Source organism: Marmota flaviventris, chromosome 2 (genome assembly GCF_047511675.1).
Source record: "Marmota flaviventris isolate mMarFla1 chromosome 2, mMarFla1.hap1, whole genome shotgun sequence".
Taxonomy (NCBI): Eukaryota; Metazoa; Chordata; class Mammalia; order Rodentia; family Sciuridae; genus Marmota; species Marmota flaviventris.
This window is the reverse complement of record NC_092499.1, coordinates 61,618,919-61,633,103: the sequence shown is the minus strand read 5'-3', so window position 1 is coordinate 61,633,103 and position 14,185 is coordinate 61,618,919. Positions and strand designations below refer to the sequence as shown.

Below are 14,185 nucleotides of genomic sequence, written 5' to 3'. Positions count from 1 at the left end.
CAGGAGCCTGCCATTCAGCTTGAAGCCAGGATAAGTTTAGGCTCGTTCAGGTTCCTCCATGAATATCTTAGAGCAAGAAACCAGAGTTGGGGGTCCCACACACAGCAGACCAGATCAGTTCCTCTGGTTCTGAGCAATTCTACAGGTCCTGGGGCTGGGAGAAGGTGGGCTCCCAAACTCCCTGCTCCATCCCACCCTTCCACTCATCTATCTCAACTGCTCCCACAGTCAGCTGCTTCGCTTCAAAATGTAGGCCCAGTTTGACTGTAATAGTGGTGGGAACAGTCACCCCCACTATTAGTAGTATTAACTACCACTTGTGGGATACTTAGGAAATTCTAGGGTGTTCTAGACATTTTACATGGTTTTCATTTTATCTCTCTAACACTGCTATTGTAATAGATTTGGAAACAAGAATGCCTTTGCTAAAATCTGTGACCTCCTGGGTCTACTGAGCCCTACAGGTTTTGTATCTGTCTTCTTTAAACTTTGGGTTGGGTCCCTGCTCAGCTTTGAACATAGGCATGTTCATCAACTAAGGAGTACTTATCTAAAACTAGTAATACAAGGTTTATTGGTCCTAAATTTAGCCAACATGTCTCATCACTCTTCAAGACTGAAGCCAAATTTGCAGGGAAGTCTATGGCATGCAGTTTCAGATCTCTGGAGTAGCACCTAGAAGTTTTAAATCCTGTCCTACACCTTCCAGGAACACCAGGAGCAGTCACTTCATGAGAACTGAGTTGCCACTTTCCAGGATCACAGGTCTGATGGATAAACATCCAGAACCACAAGTATAAATTGCCCCTCAGAGTGATAGTGGCTTCTCTGGTGCCACTTCATGGAACCAGAACTGAAAGAATGATCAACCAGACAAGTTTGACCAAATCTGTTTAATTATGCCTACCTCTTGACCCCCAATCCTTCCTGTTTGAACCTAAAGCACCCATCAGTGCCCCAAGACAGGGCTGAGATGCTGGATCTCACACTTTGCCTTCCCATTATGGCCATATTAACTAAAGCTCCCTTTGCTACATTTCACCATGACCTTTTCCGCTTGTTTTTTTTTTTGGGGGGGGGGCAGGTTGGTTGAGCCTGGTTAGTTAGGACCCCAGAGTCAGGGCTCTAAGTTAGAATGCTGGTAACATGATGAGGGAGGAGTTACTCTAAAAACCATAAAATTCATACAGTGCTGTTAGCATAGTACCTGCCTGACTCCTTTTGATATTTCCTGAGAGCGGAGTTCCATGAAGCCAAGTCTTTTGTCACTCTTGTTCTCTGCTGTATCACCAGGGCCTATTTAGATGAAACAGATGGGAACTCATTTCTTATCCTCACCAGTGATCTAGTTCTTCTTTGTACCTTCTGAAATGTTCCAGATTTGTGCCATGTATCTGACAGTGCTTGACATATAGCAGCTACTCAATAAATATTTGTTGATAGATATCCTCAGTTTGACAGATGAGCAAAGAATAGCTCAGAGAGGTTTAGCAGTTTCACAACAGGAAGTGATCAGTAGCACCAGAGTTAGAACCTGGACCTGCCTGACACCAGAGCCTCTGTGTGTCCTTCCAAACCCTCTGCTGCCTGCCCTGGGAATAGGAATACTTCTGCTAGGAATTAGGAGATGCCCGTTAAGTGGCCCGGATGGGAAAGCTCCTGGGTATGGGATGTTTATGAATGGCTGGTAGGGAAGATGGTGTTGCCATGTGAACTAGAGCTGGGGTACACTGTGCTTAAAGCCCATTCCTGAAACTAAGACCACAAATCCTCCCTCCCAGGGGTTTTGAAGTAATTTGTCAGTTGTGAATCCTGGTTAGCAGAGCTTGCATTTCTGCAACTGTTTAACTGTCCATGGGTTGTATCCTACTATCTCTTTAGCAGATGCCCTGCCTCCCATGACAGACTACTGTGGCTCCTTTGATTGTTGATTTTTCAAGACCATAAATCTAACTTGAAATTTGCCAAGAGTATATAGATCCTAAATGTCCTCATGACAACAAGCAGTTTTAAAAGTAATAAACCTATGAGATGATGGATATGTTAATTAGATTGGTTATGATGATTTTTTTACAGTATATAAATATATATCAAGCCACCAGGTTGTACACCTTAAATATATGCAATTAAACATTTTTAAAAATATGTAACGTTCAGTCTAAAAGAAATATGATTTGGGGAAGTAATTTTACTTAATTAAAATCATGTGGTTGGGAAGTCACATATTCCTTGGAAGTGTGTGGTAAATTGTAAGCAAACACAATTTTATGACATAAATGAAGATGGATTCTTCTCCTTTGCTTTGATTGCACAGGTAATATCTGATTTTCCCCCATTGTTTAGATAACTAATAAGGTTTCTTGCTTTTCCAAATTTAACTAGGAGGTGTTTTTTAATCTGTCACCTATGTTTAAGCCTCTAGGCAGTGTTTTTTAATGACATCCAGAAAAATCCACAGCAGCAAAGGTTGCAACATTTATCAAACTTTCATTTTGTATTTATCTATGGAGTAAATAGGTGCCACATTATCCAAGAAGCCTTATGATGAGAAAAACTACCATCTCTTCTTCCTGTCCCTTAAGTTGAAGTTATAGAAAAATCTAGCTGGCCAAAAAGAAAATTGTTTTATGTTTTTAAGCAAAATAATATCCCAGTTATGACTATTTCCTTAAATAAGACAGATTCTTTCACACTGCAGTCAAGGCATTTGTATTATTATGGATTCATGAAAATTATTCTCAAGATTCTCTTATCTCCTGATTTGCTATTGACTTATGCTTGTTTATAGACTCTTGGGCAACTGGGAGATAAATTATTATATTCCTGCCCCAGGAAAGACCATAGTCCAGTCATCCTCAAAAGAAAGCTTACCTCTTCTAGAATATCTTAAGAGCTAAAACTTTACTTGGGAAGTTTTTCCTAATATCTAACCTAACATTTTTCTTTTCTGTTCTTGTTTGAAAAAATAAAAGAAGCTAAGAGTTAAATACACACACACAAACATACACGTGTGTGTGTGTGTGTGTGTGTGTGATATATATATATATATATCTTTTAAGCTTTTTAGCTTTTAAGAGGGTTTTGCTGTACAGCTTTTTCCCTTGGGGGTTGAATAAATATCAATGTTGATATAATACTAATTTGTTTATGGCACTGAATATCAAAATGATCAGCCCATTGTCCCTTCTGTACTTTAGAGAAATGAAGAAAAAAGGGGACAAAGGTGGGCAATGACTCAATTCAAGGCTGTCAGGATGGGAACAAACTCTTCTGGTACCTCATAGATATCTTGGCACTGTGGAAATGATTTTAAATTTTTTATTTTTATTTTTTAGGTGCATTTTGACCAATTCAAAGAAGCATTAATACTAATCTTGTCTAGGACTTTGTCTAATGAGGAGCACTTTCAAGAACCAGGTAAGGGCACAGATGTTCCTCTTCTACATTCCCTTTGAAAGTTGTCCAGCGAGGCCTGGGATTGTGGCTCAGTGGTAGAGCACTCACCTAACACATGTGAGGCCCTGGGTTCAAGCCTCAGCATCACATAAAAATAAATAAATAAAATAAAGGTATTGTGTTCAACTACAACTAAAAAATAAATATTAAAAAAAAAAAAAGTTGTCCAGGGAAAAATGTGGGGACCTTGAAGCATGTGTGTGAAGGATTTGGTTACATCTGCCTTTCACAGATTGAGCAGTTATTTCCAGTGACTTCTTTCTTTCGATATTATCATAAAAGCCTTGCAGCTGTTGAACACTAAAATGAGACTTCTCCACTATAGCAGCGTATTATGGAAAAATAATTGGGTTGTTCCTAGGCAATATGTCATATGGTATGGCAGTAACTCACTCCTGGAATGAATGGGGAGAAGCTAAATGGTGACCACCCTCATTCTTATTTCCTGTGTACATGGAAGCCTGTGATTTGGGGGACATTTTTCCTGAAGAAAGATTCTGACCTAGAGATAATTCTTTTTAGTCTCAGTGAGTGGCTAGGCCTTTGCTACAGACATTACCATAGGCATTTTTATTATTATTTATGTCTCCTCCTTTCAAATGTTAGCTCCTTGAGGGCTGTGTATTCATTTTTATGTTTCCAGTGTCTAGAAGAGTGCTCAGCACATAGTAAGTAGTCAATGAATGTTAAGAAATAAAAGACTTCACTGATTTTTTTTTTAAAGTACTGTACATTATGAGACGCATTGCTATTTCAGGTATTTCTTAAAATTTGTTGTCAGCTACTGTCACGTATATCTAAAAAGAATAAATTAAAAAAAATGTTTCCAGATAAATTAAGATGCCATTGATTTTGAAATATGACCTGATTTCAGTGTGCTCAATTCTGGTGTTGGAATCAATAAAATATGGTAAATATTTAAGAGGGAAGTCTAGACAGTACAGAAATTTGTATCAAAGTACAGTCTGGTTTATCAAATCAGTGGCTGTCATAGGCTAGATGGAGGGATTGATTAAAACTCCTACATGATGGAATTTTGGTTATGATAAAACTTTTATATCTCAATAGTAATGTTAGTTTACATGCTTATGTGAGCTTTTTCCAACCTGTAGATTGTGCATTAAAAGGATGAAATTTTCTCAAAGTAAATGTCATCACAATAAACCTGACTTAAAAAAAAAAAAGAGAACATCAAAAATACAATGAGGTTTGAGACCAAGGAGAAATCATTGACATTTTTGTGGCTACCAGTACATGTTCAGTGTGACCTATTTAGATGAAACAGATGGGAACTCATTTCTTATTCTCACCAGTGATCTAGTTCTTCTTTGTACCTTCTGAAATGTTCCAGATTTGTGCCAGGTATCTGAACTCTGCCTTCCACAGTGTCTTGGATTATGGACTGTGTCCCCGCTTTTGCTGATGCTCACCATCCCTAGGAAGGCTAGTCTCAACTCTGAGGCTTGCCAGCACTCTGCAGAAGCCCCCAGTGAGCCTGAGCAATAGGGTATTACACTCTTTGAGATTTTTCCAGACAGGTGGTAAAATTTCTGTAGGTGACTACTACTGGAATAAAGGATGTTTGTTAATTATGGGATGTCACATTTTGTTGGTATTTTTACTTTTTAAAGGTAAATTTTTTCATCTTTATAACAATTACACAAGATCTAGGAACTCTGATAGGACAATGGTGATATCACTGCTGGTGTACATTTCAGTTCATATGAACATAGGTAATAGAGACATAAATTCAGCCTTCTCTGGGCTGATAATGTGATTTTGTATGGATTTGGGAGGGGTAGACCTGCTCCTAGTCCACATGGTCCTTTCACCGCCTTTTCTTCAAAACCTGTGCTGTTACCTGCCAGAAAATTGTCATAATAAAGATAGAGATTTATGGTGATCACAGATGTGGAGGTTGCCCCCTAGACTTGTGCTGGGTTGTAATATAAGCAATAGACTGAGCTAGAACATGGCTATTTGAGCTTGGTCACAGCAGGAAGTAAAGCAGATACATCAAGCTGCTGATGGTGGTTTCATAGTTATGTGTGTATCTTGCTGCTGTGTGGGCAGAGGTTATGATTTGGACCAGTCTCCCAGGATAACACAGAAGAGATTTTTATAGTCTTGCCATGCGCCCTGTCCTTGGGGTAGACTGCAGCAAGCTTTGTGATAGAACTGCTCCTCCTCCCAAATCAGTGTAAAGCAGCAGCAAGACACCTTCTGATAGCATTTCAGCCAGGATTTAAATGACTTCCCTAACATTTGTTCTGCTAGGATAAAATCTAGAATTGAGTCTGTGCCTAAAGACTATTTTATCTAATAAGAGACATGAATCAGCCCTTCCTCCCACATTCCCGGCTTTGTTCTAAATATCTCTGCTTTGTTTTTGTCCATCTCTCCCTGGATTCACCAGTTGTTCATGAGGATCAAGCAGTTCTTTCCCTCAAGCATTCTTCTAACCACTCTCACTGACTGGTTTGGGTGGGCAGAGACAGAAAAGAGTAAGGACTCCAATGCAGTGCATCAGGAAGCCACCTGAGTTTCAGCTTTTCCTCTCCCTTTATAACAATAACTGTCCCTTAAATAACAGACCATTGCATTTTAGAACTGCAGAGATCTCTGCAGTTTTATCATAGAACAAATTGAAGCCTAAGGAGGAACAGAGCCTAATTGAAGTGTCACAGATAATAGCAGAGGAGAATGCTAATATTGCATCACCTGGGTACCAGGGACGTACTGGGTTTAGGTTAAAGATTTTTAACCTTCAAAGGATGAGTTGGTCCTCAGTCAGTGCAGCCTGGCCCAACAAGTCTGCCAAGTAGCCAGAGGCATCAAGAAGTGAATGAGAATGTGTTGCAGATGATGGTTGGTGACAGGGATACCTTTGTCCTTCATTGTTGGGTGCTCAGTACTCATGTTTTACCACAAGGGCCAGGACTGTTTTTGCCTTGGCTTTTAAAATCAGTGGTCCTGGTATACTTGAAGAGAAAAAGCTGCCCTTAAACAATAGAAGGAGACTGAAAAAATAAGAAGGCCATAGTGATAGCCCATTCATATTTTATAACACTTAGGATTTTTATGAGTTAAATTATCAGATGCCATACCAGGCTGTAATATAGAAAAGTCAACTTGATAAGACAGACAGAACCTTGAGCTAGGAGTTAGGAAACACTGACTCAGCCCCTCTGATCATGTGCCCTTACATGTCTCATCTCTGTGGTTTTCAATCAGCTCCTATCTAAAATTGGTCATATTAGAAAATACCTAAAATCCCTTTAAGCTCCAAGATTCAATTGTGTTGTCTTCTAATATCTAAATGACATTATCTAAATCTCTGAAAAAAGCTAGCTTTTGTGTTTCTATAAGATTTTACCTAACATAAATTGATACTCTAAAGTGCTTCTTCCTAAGAACGAATGCTCAGTATCTTTTACATTCCTCTAATAAAAGAAATTATTTATATAGAACAAAATCAAAGATCTAATGGGATTTCAAAGGCGATGAAATTAAGTGTTTATTTCCATAGTCTTTGGCTCTGCTATTTATTACTTCTCTGAGGTTTTAAAATGAGAAGTTGTGAACTAGATTACTTTCAACATCTTATAACTCTCTTATTTGTGATTTTAAGACTAATTTTCCCCCTAAAAAGCAATAACAATAATAACTCAATAAAAAATGCAAGATTCCAATAAGTTCAGAAGAATGGACTGCAAATGTGGGGGAGTCCTTTGTAAGTTTCAAACTGACCAGCATTGCCAGTGGCATAGTTCCCCTCATATCTACATGTACAATTTAATTTTTAAATTATTTTTCTGGAATAAGAGAGGTGCAACAACTTATTTATTACCTCTTCATTCAATTTGTGACGGCTCTGGATTATTGCATTTTGTAGTGGAAATGCTGCCACAAGCTCTCAGCTACATGGCATCAGCATGCTAGCTGAATCTAGTCCCCAGAGATTTTGCTCTTATTTGATGCATCTTGCATTAGATTTCTGTTTTATAGTAGATGTTAGCATAATGCAGGAAGCCCTTTCCCTGATATGGTTCGTTGAAAGTGTCTTTCCTTTGTTTATTGGAGGGAGAGAAACTCAGCTTTGGAAAAGCCAACTCATTAGAAAAGCAGGGCTGGGCAGTGTTGTGGTGAAGGTGATTGTTTTGTTTTGTTTTGTGACAGACCTTCCTAATTCCAAGAACTGCCCTACTCACAATTATTTTTCTTATACTTTGAAGAAGCCATCAATATAATAAACAGTTATCTTTTCATTCACTTAGTAAATGTACAGTGAAGCAGGTTCTATGGTAAGGCATTGGGTTCAATCTTGATTTGCAGCAATGGAAGATTTGTATTTGCAACTGTGTTCAGAGGCGTTGGGCCCACCTCTGAAGTCTGGCTAACATCTCTGTTTTGGGGAGGCATTACACACAGATAGCCCAAGAGACATGTTTTGTGTCCTCTGTTTGGCTAAGTAAGATAAGTGAGAACTTAATCCCTATTCTCCTGGTGTTGATGACATGCTAATTGTGAGGACCAGAAATTTTTTCCAAAAGTTAAGAGTGAAATAAACCATTACCACCAATTATAATACAATGAAAGAAGGTGTTAAGAATGTATTTTTTAATATTTATTTTTTGGTTGTACACAATACCTTTATTTTTTTTGTTTATTTTTATGTGGTGCTGAGGATCGAACCCAGGGCCTTGCACGTGCTAGGCGAGAGCTCTACCGTTGAGCCACAACCCCAGCCCAAGAGTGTGTTTTTAATATCATAAAATTGAAAACACTCATGCCTACTGCCGGTGGTCACATAAAGTGATAGAACCTTTCTAGAATTATAGAAGATAATAAATACCAAGAGCTGTAATAATGATTTTGGTTAATCAGTGCGACTCTCAGATTTTATGCAACATAAGTAATTATGGATATGTGTAAAGAGCTATGTATGAGTACTCATGTCAGTGTGTGCATGTGTCAAGAGAAAAAAATTGGCAGTGTATTAGTAGGCATATTGTGGTATATCTATATAATCAAAGACTGAGCAGCTATTAAACTTTGCCATAGAAGATTCCTTGTTATGGTAATTTTACTAAGGATAAAAAGCAGTCTTTTAAAATTATATGTATATGTGCTAGAGCTGTTCATGTTATTTAAAATTAAATAAATGGGACTGGTGAGAATTTTGATAATGAAGCAGATTACTTGGAAGTTGTGTCTATATTTTAATTTTAATATCAGCGAGTCTCTAAGGTTTCCAAACAGAGGATGGTGGTTTTCCACAGAGAAATTAGTGTGTCCCTTTGCATCAGCCCATCCCTCTTGCATCAGCCCAAATGAAGGGAAAGTAAACTAACAAGGAAGAGAAAATTAGGATAAGCACAAGATCAGGACCAGGACAGTTCCAGTTTCTGAGATGAGAAACTGCATAATGTCATTATACATTTGCCTTTGTTACAAAAAAATGAAATTGAGGAAATCGACTGTGAGGTTGAGGGCTGGGATATTCTTCCTGATTTTGCTCTTCCAGGCACCCACTGCTGGGTACCTGTCCCTGGCCTGTTGGCTTTGGGCTGCCACTGGCTCTGTAGAAATCTGAAAGAACTAGAGTGTGGCCAGAGCTCCCGGGACAGAAGCTGATAGACCAATTGGTGACCTTGCTCCATGTAGCTCCTGTTCTTTTTACTCCTTCCAGATGAGGAAACCAAGCCTTCCTGAGTTGAAGTATTCCTAACCCTGACAGCAGTTGAATATCTGGGTACAAGGCCCAGTCTCTTTCCACGAAGCCCTGCTGTCCTGGAAAGTGTAACAATTGTGGATTTTAAGACTCATTTTTTCCCCTAAAAAGCAATAACAATAATAACTCAATAAAAAATGCAAGATTCCAATAAGTTCAGAAGAATGGACTGCAGCCTTTCTCCACCCTTATTACCTTTGTATCCAAAAACCTGTGTTCTAGTAAGAAGTAAGATGAGTAAGCAATCTTTTTTTTCTTTTCTTTTTTTTTACTGGGGATTGAACCCAGGGGCACTTAACCACTGAGCCACATCCCCAGCCCTTTTTTTATATTTTACTTATAGACAGAGTCTCACTGAGCTGCTTAGGGCTTTGCTAAGTTCCTGAGGCTGGCTTTGAACTACCAATCCTCCTACTTCAGTCTCCTGACAGGCTGGGATTACAGGCGTGAGCCAGTACATCCAGCCCAGTAAGCAATCTTAACATGTAAAAAGTGCTTTTAGAAAAAATATGACCACAATCATTATTAAATTGGAAATGATAAACAATAAGAGTTACACCAAATGCATAGAAAAAAAGGTTCCAGTAGAGTTGTGCCAAGAAGTTACTTGAGAGAAATGAGTATTGGGTTGTGCCTTAAACAATGGGGAGGATTCAATTAGATGAAATATGACTCTGCTTTTTTCCTCCAAGTGTCTTCTGATGCAGGACCTCCTAACAGAGATCAGCCAATTGATCCTTCCATGCTGAGGCTGGGGAAGCAATCATAATCATTATCCACTCAAAGATCTTTTCCTGTTGACTGATTGTCAACTGCTGGAAGTCTGAGATAGACCAAGTAGTCACACTGATCAGTCCTGGGCACACCACACTCACCCACCACCTTCAGCAATTTTGGGGGCTGCTAACCTTCCTCTCAAAGCCTTTCTCCCTGGAGCCTTTCTCCACCCTTATTACCTTTGTATCCAAAAACCTGTGTTCTAGTAAGAAGCATCTTACCCATAAGAACTGATATGGAGACTGCTCCTAAAATTTTGTCACTGGGAGAACCTGAAAGACCCAATTGAACATCTGCACCTCATGTGGTGATTCCAGGAGAGGGGAGTAGATGGGGAGTGAGGTAGTGATGTCTCTGGACCCCCAGGCAGCTGTTTGGAAAGGCCTGCCAGCACACACAAGTATGGGGAGAAAAGGCTGCTTGGGATGATGTCTCCTGGGGACTGGGAGCACACTGGGAAGCAAAAGGAATGCCAGATAATGTCACAAGGCTTTTGCTAGTGTCTTTTTTGTGTTGTCCATTCTCTGTTGGCCTCTCTCCCCCTTCTTACTCCTCCCTACACCTTTCCACTGCCCCAACTCACCTAAACCCTCCTCCTTCGTCCCCCTCTCTGCTCTTCTCCTGCCTCTTGGTTTCCTTTCTTATTTTGTTTCTTTTTTCCCTCTTGCATTCCTCCTCAAGCCTTTAAGTTTGCCATCTCCTGTGCCCTCACCGCCTTCTCTCTCTCTCTCCTCTTTCTCTCAGTCTTTCTGCCTCTGTGTCAATCTCTGTCATTTGCTCTAAATATGTAAGTCTCTCTCCTAGTCTTGTTCTTGGTTTATCCTTTAATTCCTTGTCTTATTTAGAATCAGATGGGGGTTTGCAGTCCCTGTGTAATGGCACATTCATAACCGGTGAGGAGGTGGGGATGCTCATTTGCCACATGACTGCCTTTTCCCAAGAAAGCTTCTTGGGGGTGTTTGTCTGGAGGTTTGCACATGTTTCATTTTTTATCCTTTGTTAATGTCAAATGGATTTTAGGAATCCTGTGAGCTCAGGAGGCGTGCAGTATGACAGGCCTGGATTGGCACCCTCTCCGCTGAGGTTCTTTGGAAGGGGGCGGTGTCACTGGGAATGACTGCCTAGGCTAAGTGGGTCAGGAAGGCAAACAGAAAGCAAGAGTCTGCCGTAGCAATTCCAAAATAAGAATGGCTGCACCCTCATGGCCAGGCTTTCTTCTTCATCCTTGGAAATAGCATCAGGTTATATGGGAGATCCAAGAAGTTTGCTTCAGAAAATGATAAAATGTCCATGTTGTGTCTCAACAAGTATAACATAATGCCCTGCCCATGGCAGGTGTCCAGTAAATATGAGGTTAAGTGAACGTAACACTAGAGGGAAGCTTTGAAAACCTGCTTTAACTTCTCATGTGTGTGCTGTGGATGCCACTTTATCTGCGGTCCTAAGCTTGCACTTGTGCACAGAAAGCATTTGATTAAGTGGAGCCTCCCTTAGTGTCTTGTCATTATGCCTTTGGCCATCCATGGGGTGTTTTTAGGACACCTGAGCATTCCAAGCGGCCACCTGCATCATGTTGGTGGCCAGGGTCAGGTTTGGAAAGCTGTTCCTGCCATCAGCACTCCTGGGAAGAGTTGGAAGAGAAATGGGCATGCCACTGATGTTTGTTTCCCTGCCTGCAGTTGGCTCATCCACTTGGAGTATCTTTCTCCCTGATGCTGTGTTTCAATTTTCTTTTTATTGTAAGTTCGGGACCTTCTGGTCACAAGTCATACGTGTGTGTGGAGGTTCATCCTGATCTGGATGGGGAAAATTACCACAGCTCTGCAGCTTCTCTTCTTGGGACAACTAAGATGTGTAGTGAAGAATGAGCACCCAGCCTTTATTTCTAAGATTAAAAGGGATAGGGCTTTTTCCCCCCTTCATCTTTTGAATTTTAAATTAGATCTTTTACTCCACCTGCTTGTTAGAGATTATTGGTTTCTTCCACATTACTCCAGCATCTTAAGGGGATTAAACCAAGGTTTCTCTTTTGTCCCCTACTCATAAGCAATTGTTTGGTTTTGGGAATTAAACCTAGAGCATCTCAACTACCTTACCATAACCTCTCCCAGGATGGATCTGAGACTCCCCAAGGCAGGTTGGTGTGCATCCTTCAGAGCCTATCTTTATTTTTATGTAGTGATGCTAAATAGGAGAAATGAAAAAGGGGAGAAAGAGAAAAATGACTCAGAAGTGAGACTCAGGCAGAATCATAAATACACTTTCAAGGAATTAAAATACCAAAGACAGAGCAGTTCTACTTTGTTTAATTGGCATTTCACATTTCTTCTTGGAGCTCATGATCAGAGCATTCCTTACATCTATGTCAAAGGAAACTATGGGATGTAAATAATTTTATTTCTTAACAAACCAAATAACCCCATGTCCTCTGGCATGGGTACATTGTTCCAGAATAAAACCCTAAAAAACTTACATCTGAATACTCTCATAAATTAATAAACTAACTTTGCCCCAGTGCTTCAGTTTTGCTCCTACGCCTGGTAAGAAGGAACAAGGCATTCTTTTTCTTTTTTAAAATATATTAGTTGTAGATAGACACAATATCTTTATTTTATTTATCTTTATATGGTGCTGAGGATTGAACCCAGGGCCTCACTCATGCTAGGCAAGCTCTCAAGAGCTGAGCTACAACCCCAGCCCAAGGCATTCTTTAGTCTTAATATCCTGGCCATGGACTGACTGGTGGACTGCTGCTGTTGACTTCTGAAGCCCTGGTTGAGACTAAAAAGGAGAATGGTGGTTTTCGGATGCTTAACACAGCAGTGGCTGTTGACTATAAATGTTCTCCCTGGAATTCCTTATTCTTGTGGTCTCTCTTCTCTTCTTATCATATAATTTCAATGACATTAATGTTCTCAATAGAAATGTCTAAGTATAATTCTAAGAGATAACTATTTTTAAATGGTGTGTGGACTCTAATTCTCTTTTGGTCACACAGATGGTTTTGAAAATTCAGTGATGAGGAAATATTAATAATCTATTTTTCTTTTCTGTGTGCTAATATCTTTATTCTAAAAGATTATACAGTTTAATAGATCTCTTTAGAGTTTGACTATAATAGGTACATTCTGTAGAAGATATTAAAGTTTGCTTAAAATTGCTTATTATAATAGAATTTTAAAAATCTTAAGTTCCTGGCAATGCAAAAGTGAGTAGGTAAGCAAAGCACAACTTCGTGGGTCCCTAATGGTTCACAATCTATTGTCTTTTATTGCTTAGAGAAAGAGCTATTTGCAATGCACCACTGCTCCCTGAAGTAGGGGGTAGTTAGTAGTTATTAACCAAGGAATCATTTCATCCACAGGTAAGTTTAGGACTAGTCACAGTAGGATTTCTTAAGAATGTTGCTTTTCTCCTTTGGAAGCTTTTTTCCAGCCTGCAATTGAAGAGGTCCTTTGTCAATTCCATCCCTGGACGTGACTTTGTTCTCAAAGGTTTTAAGTTTTCCTTTTAATCTTTTCCAAGTCCCCCACTCCCTCGTCACTAATGGTGTATCTTGTTGTCTGCCACTAAAATTTAAGAATATCTAATAAATTAAGGATGGTTCTGCATTGCCTCTTATCTGACTAGCATCTGTGGGTGTCAGCTGCCAAGTAGCTCGGGTGTCTGTGCCGCTCCTGAATCCCCACAAGCTGACACACTCCCTTCTGAGAAAAGGTACCTTCAAATATGCATGCAATTTTCAATATAAATTTTGTATGTTTGAACACTGCCTGTAAGAGAATCGCTCGACCTAATAAAAATGACTTGACTGGGACTTTTTAAAAGCTGGATATAAATACCACTAGAGATTGTATAGCCAGCATAAATACTTCACTCTGAGCTTTGCTGAGCATTCTCAGAATGCTTCTGGCCACATTTGTGAGTCTCATGAAATCTGAGCTTGTGCCAGAGGAAGGGCAAGGGCTAGTCAAACAGGGTCATCGGCCCTCCCTGGAAAGCCATAAAGTGAGGGCTAACCTACCGAGGTTCAATGGTAGCAGAAGAAGGCTTTTGTTCTTTCAACTCTTATCTAATCAGCCACCCTCATTTTGATGCTATGATTACATACCTCACCTAAAAATCGACATGTCTTGAGTTCTGAGATATCTTGTGAGGACTGTCATGTTCAAACAGAACCCATATTGTGTTCTCCAGAGAGACAGTGTGTCTATAGAC

The 14,185-nt window shown here is 39.7% G+C and overlaps 1 protein-coding gene across 10 annotated transcripts in view; it reads left to right on the top strand.

Moving 5' to 3' along the window:
• The window catches only part of Nin (ninein), a 100,323-nt gene that overhangs the window by 18,477 nt on the left and 67,661 nt on the right, over nucleotides 1-14,185 (top strand). For all 10 annotated transcript variants that reach the window (XM_027929644.2, XM_071607894.1, XM_071607890.1 and 7 more), the window contains one exon: nucleotides 3,336-3,417. In XM_027929644.2, coding sequence (XP_027785445.2) covers nucleotides 3,336-3,417 — 82 coding nt within the window. The remainder of the gene's footprint in view (nucleotides 1-3,335; nucleotides 3,418-14,185) is intronic.